Source organism: Typopeltis vanoorti, chromosome 24, assembly GCF_054136105.1.
Source record: "Typopeltis vanoorti isolate ZY-2024b chromosome 24, IOZ_Tvanoo_1.0, whole genome shotgun sequence".
Classification (NCBI taxonomy): domain Eukaryota; kingdom Metazoa; phylum Arthropoda; class Arachnida; order Uropygi; family Thelyphonidae; genus Typopeltis; species Typopeltis vanoorti.
Genome location: NC_143572.1, coordinates 79,193,528 through 79,217,522, shown reverse-complemented (window position 1 = coordinate 79,217,522; position 23,995 = coordinate 79,193,528). Strand labels below are relative to the sequence as shown.

General features: G+C 36.6%; 1 protein-coding gene across 2 annotated transcripts; it reads left to right on the top strand.

Moving 5' to 3' along the window:
• Positions 1-5,826: 5,826 nt before the first annotated feature.
• LOC150093433 (uncharacterized) lies at positions 5,827-23,234 on the top strand. Of its 2 annotated transcripts, none has more exons than XM_090413716.1 (2): positions 5,827-5,923; positions 20,006-23,234. In XM_090413716.1, the coding sequence occupies exon 2, from the start codon at positions 20,604-20,606 to the stop codon at positions 21,804-21,806; it is 1,203 nt and encodes a 400-aa protein (XP_090269842.1). In that variant the 5' UTR covers positions 5,827-5,923; positions 20,006-20,603; the 3' UTR covers positions 21,807-23,234. The 2 variants fall into 2 exon arrangements, with proteins under 2 accessions (XP_090269842.1, XP_090269841.1); XM_090413715.1 differs by lacking the exon at positions 5,827-5,923 and adding an exon at positions 5,965-6,149.
• Positions 23,235-23,995: the final 761 nt, after the last annotated feature.

Below are 23,995 nucleotides of genomic sequence, written 5' to 3'. Positions count from 1 at the left end.
GCTAAGGCCTTTGACAGGATACCACATGGAATTCTAATCAGTAAATTGCAGCATATGGGAATGGACATAGGGTTGGTGAGATGGATAGGAGGGTGGTTGACGGAGAGATATCAGAGAGTGGTTTACTCAGGTGTAGAGTCCACTAGACGGCCTGTGACTAGTGGTGTACCACAAGGATCTTTTCTTGGACCACTGCTGTTTAATTTGTTCATAAATGATATAGGAAAGGATCTGAGAGGAACAGTTCATTTGTTTGCGGATGATGCGAAGTTGGGTAGGGCAATAGTGAATGCAGATGACGTCAAAATTTTGCAGGATGATTTGGATAGATTGGAGGTCTGGGCTAGGGAGAATGGATGTCAATTTAATGTGGCAAAATGTAAGGTTATGCATTTTGGGGTGAAAAGATGGGAGGCAGTTTACTGCATTGGTGGAACCGTGCTCCAGGAAATTGATGAGGCACGAGATTTAGGAGTGTTGGTGGATAAGGAATTGAAATTTAGGGGACACATTGCAAAAGTGGCCAAATCAGCTCATCAAATCACTTGGTTGCTGAAGAATACGTTGACAAGCAGAGACAAGCAGGTTATTGTTCCTCTGTATCGAGCCTTGATAAGACCTCATCTCGACTACTGTGCTCAGATTTGGTCACCTAGGTTTCTTCTTGATGGGGAGGAGGTGGAGAGGATCCAGAGGCGAGTGACCAAGATGATAGCAGGTCTGTGGAATGAACCGTATGAGAACAGGTTGAGGATTTGTGGGTTGCAAAAATTGGTTGATAGGCGGAGGAGGGGAGATATGATTGAGACATTCAAATTACTGAAGGGTTTCTATAAAATTAATTCAGAAGATATTTTTGAGAACAGGGCTGGTTGTGGGAGGACTAGGGGACATCCATGGAAACTGGGCAAAAGTGTGGTTAGTAAAGGTGTTAGAGCTGGGTTCTTTACTTTTAGAGTAGTGAATGAGTGGAATGCGCTCCCTGAGTCTGTGGTGGATGCTGTTACAGTGAATGAGTTTAACGCGAGGTATGATAGATACTGTATGAATGTCGAATAGTTGTGATGAAAATGATTTGGGGCCTCCCTCGATGAGTCTAATGACTCCCTGGAGTTGCCCGTAATAATAATAATAATAATAATAATAATATGACCGAGTTTTTTCGACTTTTGTTTTTGTCGTCGACAAAATAATAATAATAATAATAATAATAATAATAATAGGATGTTAATTTACTTGCAGGGTAAAGATATTAGCAGTGAATGGGGTATCATTAACTGGTATTTAAAAGAAGTAATATCGGAATGCATTCGCATGGTCAGGAAGATAAATAATGGGTATTACATGCATGATTAGTATAAAGTATGATCTGCAAAAAAAAAAAAAAAATAGCGAGAAAGAAAAAAATGGTATGGATAATTTACAAGCAGAAAGGTAATCGCACCCTTAGCAATACAGAGTTCAGGCTAGTAAGGTTACTAGCATAGTAAGGAAATAAATCAGATTGTGAGAACACCTTAGCCAAGCAGGTAAAAAAATCCATATCATTTTTTCAAGGCAAGTGAAAGGAAGAATGATTTAGGAAGGATAAGTTTAGTGGGCGCTGACAGTAGCAAAGTGACAGAGTCAGGAGATGTGGTAGAGTTACAATTTTCGAAGGTCTATCATCTATTTATGTTGCAATAACTGATATGTGAATTGAAATGAATGAAGCAGAGGTACTTAGGATATTGTAGAATTTAAATGAAACTACTTCAGTAGGTTTGGATGGGATATCAGTACTAGTTTTACATAAATGTGCAAAGGAATTGCCAATGCCACTTACTTGGCGATTTAACTTAGATATGAGCTCTCGTAAGATCCATAGGGAGTGGAAGGATTATGAGATAGCTCATTTGCATAAGGAGAGTTAAGAGTGTTGTAGAAAATTGCAGGCCAATCACCAGTTCAGGAATTTTGATAAAAGATTTGGAAAAGTTGGTTAAAGTTATAATCCAGGTATGGGTGAATAAGAATATAACATTATATGGGGGACAACAAGGTTTTGTTAAACGTCAGTCTTTCCTTAGTAATTTATTAACTTTTGGTTAAAATCAGAATTAAAATGGCCTGGTAGGAATATGGTACACTGCTTTTACTACTAGAGTGACAGCCAAGACAGATAAAAGTGAAAGCATATATTTCAGTACTGTGGGACTGCTCAAGCATTTGGTAGAATATCGAATGTTAATATGTTAAGTAAACTGTCGCAAATCATGACGGATTTGTGGATGAATCAGAGTAGTGTATGGTAGAGTACATCAATGATTAAGCATGACTAGTGGTGTGCCCAAAGCTTTCTTGATTAATCCATTCTTGTTTATTTTCTACATAAATATTAACGGAGATACCACAATCAGAGATATTAAGTTGTTTGCTAATAATACTGATGAATAAAATTACTTGGATTAATTGACTAAGCTGAACGAGGGCATGGATATCCTAATCAGTTGGATGAGGATATGGAAATCATGACTGAAATGCTTCCGAATTTTAGAGACCCTTTTACAAAAATTGACAAAACCCCACAGCTTATCAATTGGGTGCCTAAAAGCATTCTGAGCAGTAGCAAATAAGTAGTTATTATCCCCTTTATAAAGCTTTGATGCATGCAAATATAGAATTTGTGTTCAAATTTGGTCTATGGGTTTCATCAGGATGTAGAATTGGTTCAGAGCTTTCAGTTGTAGTTCCTGGCAAGATCCTTTCAGGTTTGTGGAAGAAATTCCTAAGCGACGAGCAAGAGATTGGAAGTTGAGTAACAGTGTAGTTAGTAGGGATGTAAAGTTTAGATTTTTGATATGAAAGTGGTGATTGAGTGGAATTGGATGCGTGAAGTGGTTCCCAATGAGAACCGCCAATTAACTCTTCGTGTGATCCACACACGAAGAGATCAGACAAAACTGAGTTTTTGTGGCATTGAAGTTTGCACAATTGTCCTTGCTACACTGCGGTATAGCTAGGATCCGAGTTCAGGTCACTGGTCAAGGTAAATGTTGAGGATTGTAATACTTGAGCACTACAAAGTGGTTGAATGAAAAGGAGGAATGGAGTGTATTGTAAGCGGCAAAGCTATGGATGGATTGGAAATCTGAAAGACCAGTTCATTTATATACAAGAGTAAGAGAGTAGGTGAAAGATTAGGACCTTTATGTACTCCCACTATGTTGGTGAAATATGAGGAGAATAAACTGTCCAGCATGACGTAGTGAACGAACAAACAAAGTCAGTGGTCCCGTCAGTGTGAGGAGGGAAGACCATAGGACAGTAGTTAAGTAAGCTCCTGATCAAACCTAATCAAATGCCTTTGAAATGTCAAGAGTAACTACAAGAGTTTCTCCAAATTTATCTATGATTTGAGTCCTGATGGGAACAGTGAAACAAAGAAAGATCAACTATAGATCGCAGGTAGAAGAATCCATACTGTGGTCACTGATTAATTCGAGTAAATCTACATGGTTCAAGAGTTGGTTGTTGATGACCTTCTTCATACTTTTAGAGAGCAGAAGCGAGATCAAACATTGGTTCACGCTTATCACATTTTTTGTGAATGGACTGGATGTGAACTTGTTTCCATGTTGTAGAGTAGACGGTAGTTGAATTGGATAGATTGAAGCACGATACAGGAAAGGTGCTAGTTCTGCAGTACAAAATTTTAACACAATAGGTGGGACAGTAGAAGAACCAAATGCCTTGTTTGTGTTCGTGTTATTAAGGATTCTAGGGATCTTTTTCTCATAAGACTATTGAAGGCATGAAGGGAGTTGATGGAACTATCTGCAGGTCATCAGTGCAGGAATTGAAAGAGATGAGTGAAGCCAATAATTTGATCTTCTCTTGAGGTGAGCTAACTAGAGTGCCATCCGGATGCGAGAGTGGGGGCAACCTCGGTGGCCAGAAGTTCTGCCCAATGAACTTAGGAGGGACCACAAGAAGGAACTCATTTGTGCAGAAGGCCAGTTTGCAGCATTTGGCCCTTTCAAAGTCTGACGTGAACTTGGTGATGATTCTTTTACAACTGTTCAGAGCTGTAGTACAGGCAGAGTGTGCAACAAAAGATTTTGTATTAAGCCATTCGTGTTGGGCAGAGTTTTTCTTTGACAGCATGGCACATTTTTTGAGAACCAATGCTTTGATCGCCCTAAGAATTTGGAGTGGAATAAGAGATGAAAGCCTTCATTCCAGTGAGGATTTCTGTTATCTGGTCTGAGCAGGTGTTTTGATCAGAAGAACTGAAGCAGTAGACAGACCAGGGGAAGAGAGGGATGAATAGAATTAATGGAGGTCCTACCAGATAGCACCTTTGTAGTGCCGAGTTACCAAGAAGATAGCTGCCAACCACACTATACCGGTAAGAGGAGCTTGTTAGGAAGAGGTGAAGCGTGTTTGTAAATTGGAGGGGGGGAATTATCAGGTATTTTTTGTAGAAGGTTGATCTGTTTCAATCAGTAGTACAGACAGAGTGGGCAACAGGAGATTTTGTCTTGAGCCATTCAGGGATATTGCTGTTGACAACATATAAACATCCCTGCCTGCTTCGTCGATAAAACTGGAGGAGAGCCATTATGAGTTATGGAGTGGGAAGTATTCAAGAAGGATAACTTCACTATTGCGGTATTTCGACTGCAAAACGTTCAGCTTTAAAACCAGATAGTTGAAGAGGTTAGAGTGGTTGACGGAATTTGAAGAGCGATAATAGGGCTTACGAAAAGAGTAGGTTGATTTGGTAGAGAAATTTTGAGCCAAGCCAGTTCAAACGGTAGCTATTCAAGAATTTGCAGTCTGGCATGGTAAGTCGTTTCTGGTGAATGCACAAGTTCAGCTCTTGTGACGACAAAAAGAACTGTTGAGGTGGATAGTGGCAGATGACGTTGCCAGTTGTAATACGATCGGAATAGTAATTCTGGATTCGATGACCATAGGTGGTGGTGCACATAGTTTATATTGTCTTTATTTAGACCACGGCTGTTTGGTGAAATTGATGTGGAAATTTTTTATGGTAAGAATTAGTTTTGTTGGGTTTTTGCTTGAATATTTGATTTTTTTTTTTTTTACTGTTGGATTTTTTGTTTTGTTTTATAGGTTTTGAACTATATTTGTGGGAGAATTTTTGAGATCCACAGTAATGCATTTTCTTTGGATTGTGGTCCATTGCATAGATGTTGCGCATATTGTGAACAATATTATAATCCAAATTTAAATTTATTATGAATAAGAAATTATGTAAGAATTATTTATGTAAGGAATTTGCATATACAAGTCACAATTGGGTGATTTTTGTTCCGTAAGGTTGACTAATTTTAATCGTCAGTTTCGCTAGAGTTTTAATAATATAGGAAACGATTTCTTTTTCTGCCACCTGCCAGGTGGCAGAAAAAGAAAGCGTTTTATATATATATATATATATATATATATATATATATATATATATATATATATATATGGGAATAAATTTTTAACTTGGGTATATTGTATATTAGGATAACCAAGCAATTTTATATGCTTGGTTATTTTAGCTCCTAATCCCAAGTATGCAAACATTCAATCTATATATATATATATATATATATTGAACTGCCCACTCAGTCTCCAAAAGCTAGATAGGGTTTAAAGGCCCCGCCTACTCCCAATAAGGGAATAAAAGGCGTTAGCTGATTTTTTTTTTTTTTTTTCGTTTATATTACATTATTGTTCTGCTTCCGATTAAATTTAACTCCGAGAGGTGTCGCGCATAGCAGTGGAATAAACAAGTGGATGTCATTTGTTACAGTGCTATTATAATGTAATGAAGTTCTCAATTTAAGCTTAGTGTGGCGCAGTGTCATTGAGTCGCTATGAAAGGGTCTGCGGTTTATACATTTTTAAAGTGATTAATTGGGAATTAGTAAGTAAATTTTAGTTGTGTCATGTCTTTTCAACCACCCTACGAGGTGATATAACTGATAATTGTGTGCCCCTTATAGTATCCTAACAGTGTATGAAAAAAAAAGATCTTCAAACCCGAGTACTGCCATAACATTCTGACGTACGTACATTGCGGGTGCTAATCTTAGGAAATGGCGATACGCTGCAAAGTATGCGAGGAATTAGCCGTTGAAGACTGTTATGAGGTGCGTAAATTCTGACTGTAACAATAACTCATTTTTACTGCGCAGGACTGAGTGAAAGTCAGTACAAGAAATTATCATTAGACAAAAAATAGAACTGGAAATGCTTTCCATGCGAAGTTCCCCCCCCCCCCCAGTCCTGATACCAGTGCAGCTATGGGATCGCATTAAATTTAAAATTTTGTTCATCGCGCAGTCCCTTAACTTTTAGTTATAACAGCACATTTAAACAAAATTATAGCTCATCAGCACATTTTGAAATATTCCATTTCAAAAATCGGACTCTTTCCTTCCAAACGATAATTTCGTTAACATGGGAGTGTACTGGAGATCGCAGCGGACGCATAGCTGCGTGAGAGGGCACCTTGTCTCCGTTCGCAACTGGATGTGACGTCACTGGAAGAAATACAAGTTACGCATTTATCAAGGTGACGCCCAATTCTGGTAGAGCAGGAGGATAGTTGCTTGCTAGTGGAATAATCCTGACGACTTAACCACCTTACCGGCCGTTATGGATCAAATACGCATCCACATACGCTTCATATCCATCATATATTTCAATGTAATATCAATGGTATTAAAATTTTAATATGCACTTCGTATCCATGATAACTTCGACGTCTTGGCCGGTATATAGCGTGGTTTTAATGTACCTTTACCCATTCAGTAACTGTACATATGTATATGCATACAGGAACGGATATAAATTAAACCACCAGAAGCAAATTACGTAGAAACTGCGAGAAGCGTATTGGCTTCTCGTTTTTTGCTTGCTGCCACCACAAATAAAGCCTGCAAGTCAAGTTGCCGTATCTTACGTAATGTTAAGATACGGTCGCTGGACGGAAAATGCGGCCGATCAGTGGCTGAGTGGGTCTAAAAATATTGGTTGCCATGAGACAAAGTGGACCACCCCATTTAAATTTTATAAGAAATAAAATTTTCAAAAAATACATAAATGAAAAAAAAACGTATAATTAAACTTTTCGCGAAATAAACTAAATATATATGTTTAGTAATTACAGTATATATTACTCTCAGTATACAGTGGATAATAAATGTAAATACAGATTGTTATAATTGAATTTTTTAATAATTTTTTTAATTTTAAATAAATGGAGGATATTTTTAAATAGTTTGTTTGTACTGAACATTTTACACGTTAAGAGGTAGTTCAAAAGCATATTTCATGCAGTCCACTATATTAAGAGCAATCGTTTGAATTCACTAGATGATGGTGAAAATGACAATAATTGCTTCTGCATCCAATTCATTTAACAATTCCTTTTCAAAGAAATGTGCTGTCTGAGGACAACTTGGAATCATACCAAGTTGTCTTCAGACAGTGCATTTCTTAGCTTTGTTTTTATGATCTTTAGCTTTGAAAAATCCTCTCACATTCGACTTGAGTAACTGATGGTGTGCAGATGACTTTATAAAGTTTACAAAGGTTTATCATATACCTTGTCATGAAGTCTGATCGACATGCCAGAATTTTTAGTATACATGATGTGCAAGCTACAAATTTTAAACTTGTTGCAACTAGAATCCATATTCTCACCATCATTAAGCAATAGCTTTAATACATCAAACATTCAAAAGAAAACAATTCCAATATTACTTGATCTTTGTTGATTTGTTGTGACAGCTTAGTAACTTCCAGTGCTTCATCTTCAATGCCATTCTCTGCAATAGTTTTAAACTTTGCTGGGTAGAAGCAGGATAAATTTTATACAACTTTTTGTGTTGTACAAAGCATGAATCTAGTTGACTGGACAATGCAGTCCATTACTAGGTTAAACACATTTACTTGAAAATCAGCTAGAGAATCTGAGGAATATCCTTCATCTATAAGCTCATCTGAAATTCTTTTGTTATCCTCTGCCTCTTAACTGGCAATGCTGTTTCCAAAGAGTAAATTTCTGATGTTTGATTTTCATCCATATTCAACTGTGAAATCTTGTCATTACATTTCTTTACAAATTCCAACGCATTGCTGCAACTTTGTTGTAGCTGAATCTATTGAACTCCATGCAGTAAACATGTTATTATTATCTCAGGCAACTCCAAGGAGTCGACAGACTCATCCCAGGAGGCCCTAACATCATATCAAGAACAACTATTCGACATTCACACAGTATCTATCATATCTCGTCTTGAACTCATTCACGGTCATAGCACCCACAACAGACTGGCAGCTTATTCCACTCATTCACCACTCTCCAAGTAAAAAACCTAGTTCTAACACCCCTGCTAACCACACTCTTGCCCAACTTCTGTGTATGCCCCCTAGTCCTCCCACCACCAATCCTATTCTCAAAAATATCTTCTGGATTAATCTTATAGAAACCCTTCAGTAATTTGAATGTCTCAATCATATCACTTCTTTTTTGCCTATCAACCAATTTTTGCAACCCACAAATCTTCAACCTGTTCTCATAAGATTCATTCCACAGACCTGCTATCATCTTGGTCACTCGTCTCTGGATCTTCTCCACCTCCTCCCTATCAAGAAGAAACCCTGGTGCCCATATCGGGGCACAGTAATCTAGATGGGGTCTTATCAAGGCTCGATATAGAGGAACAATAACTGGCTTGTCTCTGCTTTTCAAAGTATTCTTCAGTAACCAAGTGATTTGATGAGCTGATTTGGCCACTTTTGCAATGTGCCCCCTAAACTTCATCTCCCTATCCACCAACACTTCCAAATCCCTGGCCTCATCAATCTCCTGGAGTACAGTTCCACCAATGTAATATACTGCTGCTAATCTTTTCACTCCAAAATGGATAACCTTACACTTTGCCACATTAGATTGACATCCATTTTCTCTAGCCCAGTCCTCCAAACTATCCAAATCATCCTGCAAAATTTTGACATCTTGTGCACTCACAATTGCTCTACCCAACTTTGCATCATCAGCAAACAAGTGAACGCTTCCTCTCAGATCCTTTCCTATATCGTTAATGAACAAATTGAAAAGTAGTGGCCCAAGAACAGAACCCTGCAGCACACCACTAGTCACCTTCTTTTGGACTCCACTCCTGAATAAACCACTCTCCTATCCATCTCACCAACCCTATATCCATCCCCATCTGCTCCAGTTTACTGATTAGAGTTCCATGTGGTATCCTGTCAAAGGCCTTGGCAAGGTCCAGTAGAATCACTCTAAACCCATTACCCTTATCCAGTTCAGCTGTCACTGTGTTATAAAATGTGAGCAAGTTACTGAGGCATGATCTACACTTCACAAAACCATGTTGTCCCCCATACAGTATCCCATTTTCATCTATCCAGTCCTGTATTCTTCTCTTGACTAATTTCTCCAAGACCTTGACAACGATTCTTGATATGCTAATCGGTCGGTAATTTACAACAGCAGTCTTGGAACCTCCTTTATGCAGTGGAACTATTTTCCCCTCTTTCCACCCCCTTGGGACTAACCCAGACCTGAGACTCAAATTAAACAAAATGGTCAAGGGTACTGACAAATCTTTAGCCACTTCAAATACGATACGAGCTGGTATACCATCAAATCCCACAGATGTCTTGACATTGAGGTTTTGCAATAGACTACTCTTGCAAAGACTCTTGCAAATTCACCACAATTCCCATATAATCTATTGGTTCATTCATTTCTGCAATGTCACCACCTGGAAGATATATTCTTGCAAAGTGCTCACTCAATAATTCAACTATATCAACTGATTCGGTTACCTCCCTACCATCGGCATTCTTTAAAATCATTCTGCCATATACATTTTTTCTTTTACTTGCAACATATCAAAAAAACTGTTTAGGATTCTCTTTAGCCTGCATGGCCAATGTTCTTTCGTAATCCTTTTTTGCTTTTCTTACCACACTCGTTACCCTTCTGGCCTGCGCTTTATACCGTTCATGTGCCTGCAGGTCACCTTTCTCTTTAAATTCCCTCCATAGTGTTTCTTTTTTTTTCAGCTCAAGCTTAATGGTGTTATTCATCCATTTAACCCCTATTTTATTTATTATTCAGACTCTAGGTATACAGTCAGCCATTGCTTCATGCAAACACTTCTTAACTGCCTCCCATGCACCATCAACTTCTAGCCCTTGAAGTTGTACATGCCATGCCATGACACTGAACCAATCAATCTCCTAAGGTTGTCATACTTACCAGCCCGATAATTCTACATGTACCCCATCTTAATTGTAAAATCCACACCTTTAGCCACCTCCCAAGTCAAGACTCTATGATCACTCTCACCAATTGGTGGCAACGTGGTCATATTCGTTATCCAAATTCTCAGATGCAATTACTAGGTCAAGTACTCTCTGACCCCTAGTATTTTCTATTACATGCTGTTGCAGATAGTTATCCCTTAATAACTGCATAAAATCCAATTCCTTCCTCCCATGTGTCCTTTCCTCCTTCCACTCATTTCTTCTATTTGCTTATGCATACTATCTCCACCATCTATTCCATCACCTGGTCTATAGCAACACCCAACTGTATATTTAGTTCTGCTAAGTTCAATCTCACACCAAATAACCTCAAATGTGCTCTTTTCTCTATCCTGCAGTTCCACTTCTATTCTTGGCTGTAGCTCATCAGCTATCATCAATAACACTCCTTTCCCCATTTTATTCAATATCGTTATTGAATAAAATCTAAATTGAATTGAATCTAAACCACTTGTCTGTAAATCACTTGATAACGGGGCTGTAGTTTCAAATATATACAAGTAAATGCTCTCAATATTGTTTCAAACTTAAGACTTTGAAGTAAAACAGTTGATTCTTGTTTAATAAATTAACGACTTAATTCTGTATGTTAGTCAAGTAAATATTAGTTTAATATCCAACGTTTCACTGACTGATATCTGTCAGCATTTTCAATGGAATACACTGGTAAGCAATAGAAAGTAACAAAAACTAGGAAACAAACCGACAATTCTAAAAATTCTATAAAGTTATAATTGTGCATGATACAATGATATAATATGCGTATTGCAAGTGCAACATTTTATTTGTTGAGATATTTAATGTAATTTATATGAAAGTTCATTTCTTTTTAGTTAAATGATCTGATTAGAGTTTTCCATATATCTGGTAAGATTTGGCCTTGATTCTTATTTAAGTTACCTGTTGAAGAGGCAACTGCAGCAGCTTCTTTAAACGTTCTGGAATGGTAGTTGTCTTCTATGTAGGGCATATGACTCATATCCCATTCAATATTATGGTTGGTTGAGGCAAAGTGTGAAGAAAGACCTGATATATCCTGTCTGTTATTCCTTACATAGCCTATGTGTTCTTTCTTTCTTGTATCAAAACTTCTAGATGTCTGTCCGGTGTAATTAATACTGCAAGAACAAGGTTACTCTGATATTATATGGTTTTAGAAGAAGAGCTAATTTTTTGGATATGGTACTAACAAATGGAATTGTTATAAAGCTGATGTATTGGGTTTCATCTTGTTGTCTTTGCAGTGTGTCACTAAAGAGAATCTTATTGATGATTCTTGTAGGGTAGCCATTTAGGGATAGATCTTTGGATATTTTCATTAATTCTTCTTGTAGGTCACCAGGGTCTGTGGTATACTGTATAGCTCTTTTTTTGAGCATATGGATAATGCTGAGTTTCTGGGATATGTGGTGAGACGAGTCAAAATGGAGGTAGCGTCCAGTGTTATTAGGTTTTCTATATACTGACAGGTTGATGCTGTTGTCAGTTTGTTTCTTAATAATGACATCTAGTTTATTATCTTTTTCTAGTTCGATGTGAACTTGATGGTGTTGTGGAAGTAATTAATTTTGTTTAGATAATCTATTAATTCTTTTTTGTGATTCCAAATGATGAAGATGTTGTCAACATACTTAAACCATGTGGTTGGTTTTGGAGTAATTTGGGATATAATTTGAGTTTCTAGATTTTCTAAGAATAGGTTGGCACAAGAAGGAGAGAGAGGGCTACCCATGGCTAACAGTGAGTTGTTTGTAGTAGGTTTTTTGCCATGTAAAATAATTTGAAGTTAAGCAATGCTTGAACAACTTGATGTTTGGTGGGAACAAGTTTTCTAAGATGTTGATGACTTCTGAAACTGGGATATTTGTGAACAGAGATGTGACTTCCAGGCTAGCCATAATATTATCTTCAGAGAAACTGATGTTTTTTAACTTCTCCAAGAAATGTTGGGAGAACACATTCACAACACGGATTCTTGATATAAGAATCCGTGTTGTAAATGTGTTCTTGTAACATTTTGGCTAGATAGTTTGATAAGAATAAGTTACTTGTTCTTGTGGTATTAATTACATCGGATAAACATATAGAAGTTTTGATACAAGAAAGAAAGAACACATAGGCTATGTAAGGAATAACAGACAGGATATATCAGGCCTTTCTTCACGCTTTGCCTCTTCTAACCATAATATTGAATGGGATATGAGTCATATGAGTTTCCTAGTTTTTTGTTACTTTCTATTGCTTACCAGTGTATTCCTTTGAAAATGCTGACAGATATCAGTCAGTGAAACGTTGGATATTAAACTAATATTTACTTGACTAACATACAGAATTAAGTCTTTAATTTATTAATACTAGTAGTCAAGAAAAATGTCATAATTGATTCTTGTTTTGTTTTTGCATCAAACTTGTCTGAATCTTGTATCATTGATAAGCATGTCAATAGATTTACAAAAGTATTGACAGTGGCATCATCCAAATATCCTTTTTCCGTGATTGGATTTTCCTAACCATCTTGTCTCACAGTTAGCTTTAATCATTTCATTTTTTCTTTTCCTAGATATTTTCCAACAACTTCTATCCATACAGCCAGTCTCTTGTATGATGTTTTCACAAAAGTTTCTAAATTCTGGAGCGGATTGAAAAAAAGAAACTGCTGGCACACAACATTTTGTTTTTTATCACCAAATTCAAGACATGTGCATAGCACCATATATGAATATGTTGATCAGCCACAACAGGAATTTTACTTTGTAAACCATTATACTGGCAATGGTAGCTTGCAGCTCCATTTGTACTATTAGATAAAAATTTTTTTGGAATCTATTTTAAGATGCTGTAGTGTTTCAGTCAATAGATGAAAAAGTCCCTTTCCTGTACCATCATTACTTGGCACAACTGAAAGTAATCACTCACAGATAATGCCTTTAAGCACATACTGAATAATAATGCTAAACTGATTGATGGATTAATTATCTCGTGTTGAATCAACTTGAATAGAATAATATTTTGCTTAAGAAACATCACGACTAATTCTTTTATCATATTCTTCATAATTTGGATTAACATATTAATAATTGTTTTACTCAGGTATGTAACAAGTCTACCGCAGCTTTACTTTGGGCCTTTTTCTAATTGTTTGATTATTCTTTGTGGAGACTTGTTTTGTATGGCAAAAATGTGAGCTGCCATAATGGGGTCATATTTTGCCATCAACTGCACTGTAGCTAAAAAAAATTGCCATATATTCAGAACCTCATTATCCAGAGTTTAGGCCAATTCATTTCTGAGATGTTGAAAAGGAATTGCTTGCTTACCTAACACCATTATTATGTCTATAACCCTCGTGACAATACTCCTCTGCTTCAACACTTCTTTTTTAATTAGTGAAGATGCAAAAAAAAATTATCTAAGCTGCCATCATTAACCACACTGATAAATTGCTGAACATTTCTGATATGTGTTGTTGTCAATTCATGTAAAGCCAAGCTATGGCTAATATGGCTGTTGTCACAAATAATGATGGATTACAAGTGTTGAGAGACTCAAAGGTCCAGCAGTATGAACAATATAAGCACCTGTTTTCTTGGTTATATGTTAGCCATCTTCTTGGGACTGAGTCATTCATAATTTTCCTTTCATACAAACAAGCATCAAATGGCAGATCATCAAGTGGATGTTCAGCAAAAAACTGTTTCAGATTTGCTCATGATAGCTATTGGGAGATTCCAGCAGTTGATCTTTCATTTTCTTATGTAGGTTCATTTATACGATGTGCTACAGAAACAAAGTCATTTATGCCTGAAGGTATATCTGATTCCCTGTAACTAGTTGAAGCTATGTGTTCAGATGTTGCAACTACAGGTAGTAAAGATACTGGAACTATGAAGCCAGAAGAAGTACTGGGCCTGGGTTGGTGAGTAAAGGATGCTATTGTATTTGTGTCTACATTCAAAGTAGATATTTTCTGTTCTTGTAACTCACAAGTCAGTGCATCATCACCATGAGTATTGTTTCTTGCTTCTTGATTATTTGTTGCGGAATTGTACATTGATATTGATGGTTGTTGTGTAATATAACATCATCGCTTGTCTGCTGCTTGTCACTCTTTGCATTTCAGTGATCCAGATTTATGCTTTTTCTTTTCCCATGCTAGTAGGGGTAATATTTCTGAAACAAAAACTTAATAAAAAAATAATCCACGTTGTGAAAAATGAACATCTACAATTACAATTAAGCTGCAAGAACACATCAATGGAAATGTGCTTTATAGATGCATCTATTATTAACAACAATTTTAACACTTAACAGTAATTTTAATTGTAGAGTAAATAAAAGGTATCATTATTTATTGAACTTGCATTATGCATGTATATTATTATTTGAGACTACAGTTTAAATATATTTACTATCTAGTATTTTTATACCAATTTTATACAATGAAAGAAAATACATTATATTTAAATTAAAGGGCATAGGGCCACAGTATATAAAAATTATTAATTAAATCCATACCTTTTTATAAAACACAGCAAGCATGAAGTGAGGCACACTCAAACTAAAGCCAATGCAATGAAAAAATTTGCTGTCTTTGTAATGTATGCAATAGCTCGATACAAACTTCACTCTGGCTGCACATCACAATCCCAGGCTGGATTCCCAGCTAAGCTTCACTGTGCACTCGCAATATTCCAGATCCAAGACTATATAATGTATGTGTCAACCTCACATAATCAGAATTATTTTTTCAGAGTTATTTATTATATTCTTAAATATAATGAATTCTTGAAAAATGAGTTTATTAATTTTTTTTATTAAAATAGTAATATAACTTAAATTTTAGTTGCATGTAGTAATAATATTGGAACTTCTTATATTTTCAAGCTAATAAGCTTATATTTTCATTAACATTTTTAACATTGTCTTCTGATGTTTAAGAGGGCCCACTTGGCATCGGGCTAGCTGACACACTGGCACATGCAGACAACAGCATATTACTATTATGGATGTAGTGGGTTTTTTATATAGTAGCCGTTGGTTTCCATACAGTCAAATCAAATCTAACAAGCATCAAAATGTAATGAACACAAGCAACACACAGCATCTAAGACAGAAAGCTTTCATATACTGCAAAATGGATGTGTGCACATCATGAGCAAATAACTTCCAGAAGCAACTACCTGTCTGTGGCTTGTCAACCATGTGGACGAAGATGACCTTTATGTAGGATGACGCTGTTAAGATAGCTCTTCAAGTCAGTGTTGTGATTGGCTGGCTATCACTTGAATAAATTTTCATTTAACTCTGAAGTGCTCCATAACAAAAATGAAATTTATGTTATGGAGTATAAAATAAGTCATGTTTTTGTTTTAATGTAGAGTAATCTTCAAAGAGAAGAACATAATTTATTTCATTTACTATTATAATAATGAAATAATATGATCATAGTAGGGTGTGGCTGGTGGATAGATATCAAAGAGAGGTTTATGGAGCTGAGTGTAGAAGAAGACAGGTCATTAGTGTAGTTCAGGGTTCAGTGCTTGGTGTCTCTATTTTGTTTAATTTTTACATTACTGATATTGAAAATAATTTGAAAGGAAATATTCACTTGTTTGCTGATGATGCGAAATTGGGAAGAGCAATAGTCAATTCAGATGATGTAGATATCTTGCAGAATGACTTAAATAGGCTGACGTGGCAAAGTGTAAAGTGATGCACTTCGGGAGGATGTGTCACATGCTGTTTACTACTTTAATGGAACTGAACTGCAAGAAGTTACGAAGCAAGGGTCTCGGCAGTTATTGTGGACAGAGAACTTAATTTTCGAGGGCATGTTGCAAAGGTTGCCAAAATATCACATCAAATTACATGGTTGTTGAAGAACACACTGACAAGCAGGGATTAGTAAGTGATTGTCCCAGTTCAAAAGGCATTAATAAGACCCCGTTTTGACTATTGTGCACAGATCTGGTCGCTTGGATTTCTTGGTGATGAAGAAATGGAGGGGATTCAGAGGCGAGTTACAAAGATTGTTGCAAGTCTGTGGGCTCCAAAAACTAGCTGATAGATGTAGGAGAGAAGATAAGATAGATTCATATAAATTATTAAAGGGGTTTTATAGGATTGATACTGATGACTTTTTTAAGACCAGAGGAGGAATGGAGAGAACAAAGGTCATCCCTGGAGATTATGTAGGAGTACAGTTAACAATGGTGTTCGGACTAGATTTTTTGCTTGGAGGGTTGTAAATGAGGTGGAATGCATTGCCAGAAGTGTTTGTGAATGCTTTTTCTGTGAATAAATTTAATGAGAAGTATGATAGGTACTGCGTGAATAATGGTTGGTGTGTCAATGTAGGGTCTCCTGCGATGAGTCTTTTGACACCATGCAGACACTCTTATAATATAATAATTATGATTCATTCTATGCCATTCATTAGATATTATGCGAGATAATTATTTACTATTAGGAATAAATTACTTCTTGAATTCAGACCTAATGCAGAGTTGGAGACAGTAGTACATCTTGCCAGAAAGATGAGAATGCGTGCATAAGTTCAGCTTGTGTGGGTCACCAGCCGTAATTTTGATACGGATGTAGGGGGTTATGAAACAGAAGTAATATGATTAACAAATATGTAAACCACTATTTTACGGCAAGCTACATGGTGTATAGAAAGAAATTGGCTCACCATTGCAAGGCTATAGCAACTGAAAATTTTATCTTTGCATTATTATGCTGCAGTCTTACGTGAATGTAGTCCATACTATTTGTGTCAGCAGATGCCATTCTTCAATTAATGAGTGCTCATTTCACTAACGTCCATTGCACGTTGGTACTGCCAGTGCTGTTACAATCTGAATGACATTCCCCAGTATGGACAGATGGGTTATCAACGTATGCTAAAGGAATGTTCACTCAAACAGGTTAGACCTTTCACATATTTATATAATTTGTGTCTTAAATCTGAAAAGATCCTGCAGGAATGGAAAGTATGTATGATGTGTCCAACTCTTGACCAATCAGCATACCTGGAATCATTGTGACAATTTTCTAGAAGAGAAAAGCTTTACTTTATAAATATTAGCATGCATTCAGTAAAGCATAGTCATGTCCAGGAAATTTGCTGTTATTTTACAGCAAATTTGCTGGATATTTGCTGTAACGGATACATACAAAAGTATACTGTTGGAATTGCTGAAGAGCATTTAATTGCAACCATGCAAAAAGCTTTTACATGAACTGGGGAAAATGGCGATTGGAATATACGCAATTGGCTTGAATAAGTAGGCAGCTGACAGACAGATATCACAATGCGGTATATTGTAGGGTTGTGCAAATGTGCAAGATTTGAGGTGACCAGTGGTATGCCTGCAGGAGCAGTCCTTTCACCACTATTCTGTAGTGTGTATATTATATAAATGATATTGGGGATGGCGATGCAAAGATAGGCAGGGAAATCAGATATGATACTGATGTGCTGGCAAACGAAAATGGCTATCATGTTAGTAGATGTGAAGTACACTTTGGGATGACAAGATATCCAATGGCATAGTGCATTGGTGTCATTGTGCTTTGCGTAAATGACGAGGCTAGAGATGTTGGAATTATGGTGGACAGGAATTTAAAGTTCAAGGTTCACATAGCAAAATCGCAAGGATATCTTCTGAGTGAGAGAATGCCACCAGATATGAGTTGCTGAAATTTTGGGGTATATGGACAGGACAAGGGTCATCTGTGCACAACAAGTTCGTGTTCGGCTATGATGAATGGGTTGAGATGGGAGCTAGTTCTTTTCTCTCATCTCGCAAAGCACCTAGTGAATGGAGCAGTCAGAATGTCCAAACACGAGTGCATGTAGGGTGATTGTGTTTAAGGGAAGGTACGATAGCTGGGCTGAGTGATGTCTGGCTTCCCTCTAGGTCGGATAATATTCATAAATAAGAATGGGGAGATATGACAGAGATGTTTATCATTTGTTTTCGAGAGAAAACAAATGATGAAAGAGACCTTTCCATTTCAGAAATGTCGTGTTCCTCACGGTGGATGTACAAAACAGGTAACAGCTTTGGAAGAGCAATTTTAGGAAGCTTCAAATGTGTGATACAGAAGGATTTGCACGTGATAGTGCTTTGGGCATATGAATGATTTCTGGACATTTTCTTATTTGGTTAGAAGAGTGGGGAGGAGTGGTTACAGCTCTTACAGTGTTGCTAAGTATAAAATCATGCACTTGGCCCACAGATGATGGAATAAGATTTATCAGATGAACTTTTCCTCAAGAGGCAAGATGTCCAGGTCTAGGAGTGTTAATAGACAGTTCAAGGATGCATTGTGGTGGATAATCGAAAACTTGAGGCCGTGACGAAGACATCCCCAATTCTTTGCTTAAAGAACTAACACATGCAAATGCTCTTGTGACAACACCAGCATAGCCGCCTTCATTTGCTGAGCCTCATTTCGCATCACCAGCGAAAAACAAGGAGGAGGGATCATCTTTCTCCTGTCCAACTGTTTTTTTTTTTTTAAATGAAAGGGCGGATTATATTCCTAACCTTAGGAATCTAATCCTCGAGCACACTCGTGTGGTGTGCAAGATGTTACCCTAAAATCAGCTGAAGTAATTCATCATCGTTATTCATAATCATGCTTTCCTGTTTACAATCAGTATCCCGCAATTAAAAGAATCTGTTCTTGCTTGTCACTTGCCTGTCATTCAACATCTGCCTGCTTCCACATTCCTGTAGCCTGCTACAATATCCTATGTAATATCTAATTCTTGTTCTACGTAATCTTTCAAAATGAATTCAAACCTGTTGTCAGTTTTATTGATGTTCCACCTGCAGGGAACCAAACTTTTGTGAGATTTATACATCGTCTTGCAGAAAGATGTTAATTGATATCTATTCGCATTGTTCTATCGTTCTGACATCCGTCTCCAAACACCGATTATTCCACAGACAAATTCTGTCCAAGACGTCCCTGTTCATTCCTGCTCGCCCTTTCATCGCCATATGCAACGTTATACCTTACACGTGTGTCCCTGTTTCCTTTCCAAACATTTCTCAACCTCTTATCATTACACAAACGTAATATTCTGCAAAAGTTACCAATTGGTTAATCGGTTACGTCAAACAAAATACAAACGAAAAAACAATGAAAACAAAAATGCCATTTTGAAAAGTAACAGATAAAATTTCCTATAAATATTCATAACACCCTAAAATAGATATGAGAGAGAGATCGCATTTCGTTGCAGCAAACAAAAGAATAATAATACAATTGGACAAAGATTGCATTACATAGAAGCATGAATAGTTTCTGGTAAAAGTCTTGATTTCTATCATTTCAGAGTTTTCATGTGTTGATTCGAATACCTGAGGAGGAATTATTACTGTTCTACGTGATATCTTCTGCTTCGATTATTATGTCGTTGTGTCTCTCCGTTTAGATTATAGATTATTAATTTTTCATGACGCCTTTGTTAAACTAAATGCGGAGTTGGTTTCTTTGTCCTCTTTTCGAAGAGGGATAACATTCTTAACATTTTAAATTGAAATTTAATTGCAAGTTTTAACATTTCAGTTATTAAGTATAGCTTTAATTTAACATTAATAAAGCACTTCGTTTGTCTTTACAGGTTGTGAATGCGTTTACTGCCATGAGGTAGTCTGTCTACTAATACGTTAACAACAAGCGGATAAGTATTAATATTTGAAAATTCCTAATTTATATGAAACGTTTCGTGCTGGCTTATTGAGATGTCTGCCAGCTTTTAAGAGATCGCAGTGTCATTAGCATAATGGAAAATCCTCAAAATGGATATGAAATGAAGATCCAGATTCGAAACACGAGTTCACTTCCTGCAACAGTGAAGAGTGTGAATCACATTCTCAGGTGATAACGAGACAACGTATTTTCCATGTGAATCATGCACCACATAAATTGCATATCGGACTAACCTTAACCGACATCAGAAAAAGCGCCATAATCACTTGAATAAATAATATGTTTGTGTAAAGTGGGCCACGAAGCCTTTATGTAATCAGATCTACCTAAAACGCTCGGGACAATTCATAACATTCAAAAAGCAACAGATTCAACCACCAACATCGGTAAACAGTCATGCGACAGATGTGAAAAAAACTATTCAACTATTAACGCATTGAAAAGACACCGAAATTGTCACTCTTCAGGAAACACCTGCTTCTGATATCTTCGGCAAAACGATATGTCGCATGGATCATCTTAAAAGTCATAAAGAAGTGCACTTGAAAGAAAAACATTTTTTGTGTACGGCATGTCCGAAGAAATTCTTTGATATAACAAATCTTAATCGGCATCTCAAAACACACACTAATGAGAAACCTTTTCAATGTGAAATTTGTAAAAAGTCCTTTTCACGCAGAGATAATCTGAAAAGCCACAAGGCTAGGATTCACAGCAGGGAAAAACTCGTTCCGGGCAAAATATGCGATAAGGCATTTACTTTTTTGAAGAAGAAACATTTCACCTGTGAAATATGCGGCAGAGCCTTTTATGAAAAAGGAAAGCTTTTGTTTCACACCAGAGTAGTTCACGAAAAACAGAAGCCGTATGAGTGCGAAATTTGTAGGAAATCGTATGGCTATAGACAAAGCCTTCTGATTCATCTCAGATCTCACACCAAAGAAAAACCTTTCACTTGTCACGTGTGTGGCTCTATGTTTTCAACTGTACTCTCCCTTAAAAGGCATAAAAAATACCACCAACTGACTGAAGAAAAACATTTTACGTGTAAAACATGTGGCAAGCAATTTCCTGAACCAGGCTATCTTAGAAAACATATGATAAGGCACACTACAGATTACTCCTTTGCTTGCAAAATCTGTCACAAGAAATTCTTCAATTCGTCTGAGCTGAAAAGACACGAAAGAATTCACACCACAGAAAAACCTTTTCCATGTGAAATTTGCAACAAGAGGTTTTCAGACAGTTTGAGTTTAAAAAGGCATCTAATAATACATAGCGATGAGAAACCTTTCGCTTGTCTGATGTGTAGCTGTACGTTTTCTACTTTACGCTCCATTAAAAGGCACCAAAAACGCCACCATCTTACTGAAGAGAAACTTTTTTCATGTAAAATATGTGGCAAACAATTTTCTGAACTAGGCTATCTTAACCAACACATGAAAAGGCACGCCACAGATTGCTCCTTTCAATGCGAAATCTGTCACAAGAAATTCTTCTCCTCGGGAGGGATGAAAAGTCACGAAAGAGTTCACACCAAAGAGAAACCTTTTCCATGCGAAATTTGTAACAAAATGTTTTCAGCCACTTCGACCCTGAAAAGACATCTAAGAGTACACACTGATGAGAAACCTTTTACTTGTCCGGTGTGCGGGAAATCATTCTCGCGAAAGGAACATCTGATGACACACTCAAGAACTCAACACAGTTGAATGTGTGGGTGGATATGTGTGTCGTCACATACGTACAGTTCCTTGCGCATTTATCCAAGTCGTCCTTTTAAGCAGAACTTAATAAAACACATTCACAAGTAATATTTTTAATATGATGGTGTTTTTCTTGTGAAATATGCTGCACATTAGTTAGCGTTTTTCAAGTCTGGGTAGAGTTTCGAAACTGAATTCTTACAAGGACCTATCGAAAAGTAATTAAAACAGTGACTCAAATCACAATACTGCTCAAAATGTTTTCATGTTTCACAGAAAGTTGATCACTTGTAGAACACGATTTCGCACCATGAGTTGATAAAGATCCAGTCTCAGAATCTGCTGCTGATATGAGCAGGTTTGTTCCACACCCCTTCAAGCTTTCACAGTTTTGCATAACTTCCAATTACCTTCTAAGCAAAATACTGTTAGGGCATGTAGACACTGTCTAGGATGTAACCACATGCAGTCTTCTTTATGAATGAAGTTCTGTCGTCTCATCGTATTTTGTATAAATTACTTTGGTGGCTTCGCACTTTACAAGTGGAAGATGCCTATGCAGAGAAGTCTTAAAATGTGTGAACATTGTTTATCATACGTATCAACAGCCATTTGTAAAATATTTCGTTATCTTTTTAGTTTTCTGTGAGAAGTCTCCAGTGAATTTTCTCGATGCGAGTGGCATCCTCGAGTCTTCTCTTAATATCGAGTGATATTTAACCTTCCCAATGCTGCGATCATTCTTTTCCTCCGAAATCAGGATATGAGGATTTGTTCGAACTTTAACTACCATGAGATTTGAACCTTTTATTGGCCTCCAGGTTGTACTTGAAGATTATAATTTTTATATAATCAACATAGAATCTCTTCGAAGAATTCCTGCAATTCACTGTGTTGTCTTTACTAAGTTTCATAGAAGGTTTTGTGTGTATTCCCCGCCCCCCACACTCGTCGTTTGAAGTTCACTTGTTGAGCACTTAACGTCAAAATTAAACCTAATTAGACATCAGTGAAGCGCAAGCGAGGATCACCTCTGAACCATCGTTTGCATATTTTTGTGTGCAACGTGATTTTAGATTTTCCCACCATAAACATCAAAGAGGATCTTTTTCTGAGAATTCCTTGGATTAACAAACTTTTAGTTAATTCAATTTATTGGTATGGTTTCACGATTCTTTAAATTGTTCCACTTTTTAATTGAGTGATAAATGAGAATTGTATTAATTTCCTTTGCAAACAGTATCTTATATACTTAGTAGTGATTTGGGAATTGTAATACTAAGTGCTTTCTGTTAAGGAGGATCATTTTCTAAGAATTACATTAAAAATGAAATTTTCTTTTTATACCTTGTCTGAATACAGTAATAATTTAATCGCTTCTAGTTTTAATGTATACACGTTTACTGAAATGATAATAAAGAGGTCTCACATCTAGCCTCGTATTGTGAATGAGTGTTCCCTCTAAGTAATGGAAATTCACATAAACATCACACAAACATATCATTAATCAAATTATAAGGATATAATTAAGATACAGTTGTTTATTTTCTTAAAGTCACTCTTTGCTGTTTTTCTCCTCGACCTACTTATTCCCCAAAATTTACTCCCAACTTCCGTGCAGAGACTTCACCTAAATGAACCGATCGACGTATTCTCTTATGTTGATGACAGCGACTGCCTAAATAAGATTCTCATTTATAATCACTTGAAAATCAAATTCCTTTTCGTTCATTCCTTCCATGATGTTCCTTCTGTCTCTGCTCTCTTTTTTCCCTTGGCTTAGTTTCATTTGAGATGACATCATATCTACATGACTGCCCAGATTCAATCCTATTTGTAGAAATGCAGCAGAATTTCCAGGAAGTGTTGGACGTTATTATAATTGACATCGGCAAGGTATTTCGTGAGATTAAATACAATTTTTGTATTGTATTTAATCTCACGTTTTGCAGTAAGTTCGAATACCTTAATTGTTCTGTAATTCTTCGCATTCGACTCAGTTGTAACTTTTTTTTTTAGATTTGATTACAGAATCAAGCATCATTTCAGTGATGTGGTCGCACTGCTTTAACTCGGCAGATGTAATGGAATGAGAAGAAAAGGTGTGTGCCATTAGAACCCCTGAGCTTAATCTATCTACCTGATGACAATGTGAAAAGCCGGGCTATAATCAATTAAAAAAATGCAATATTGAG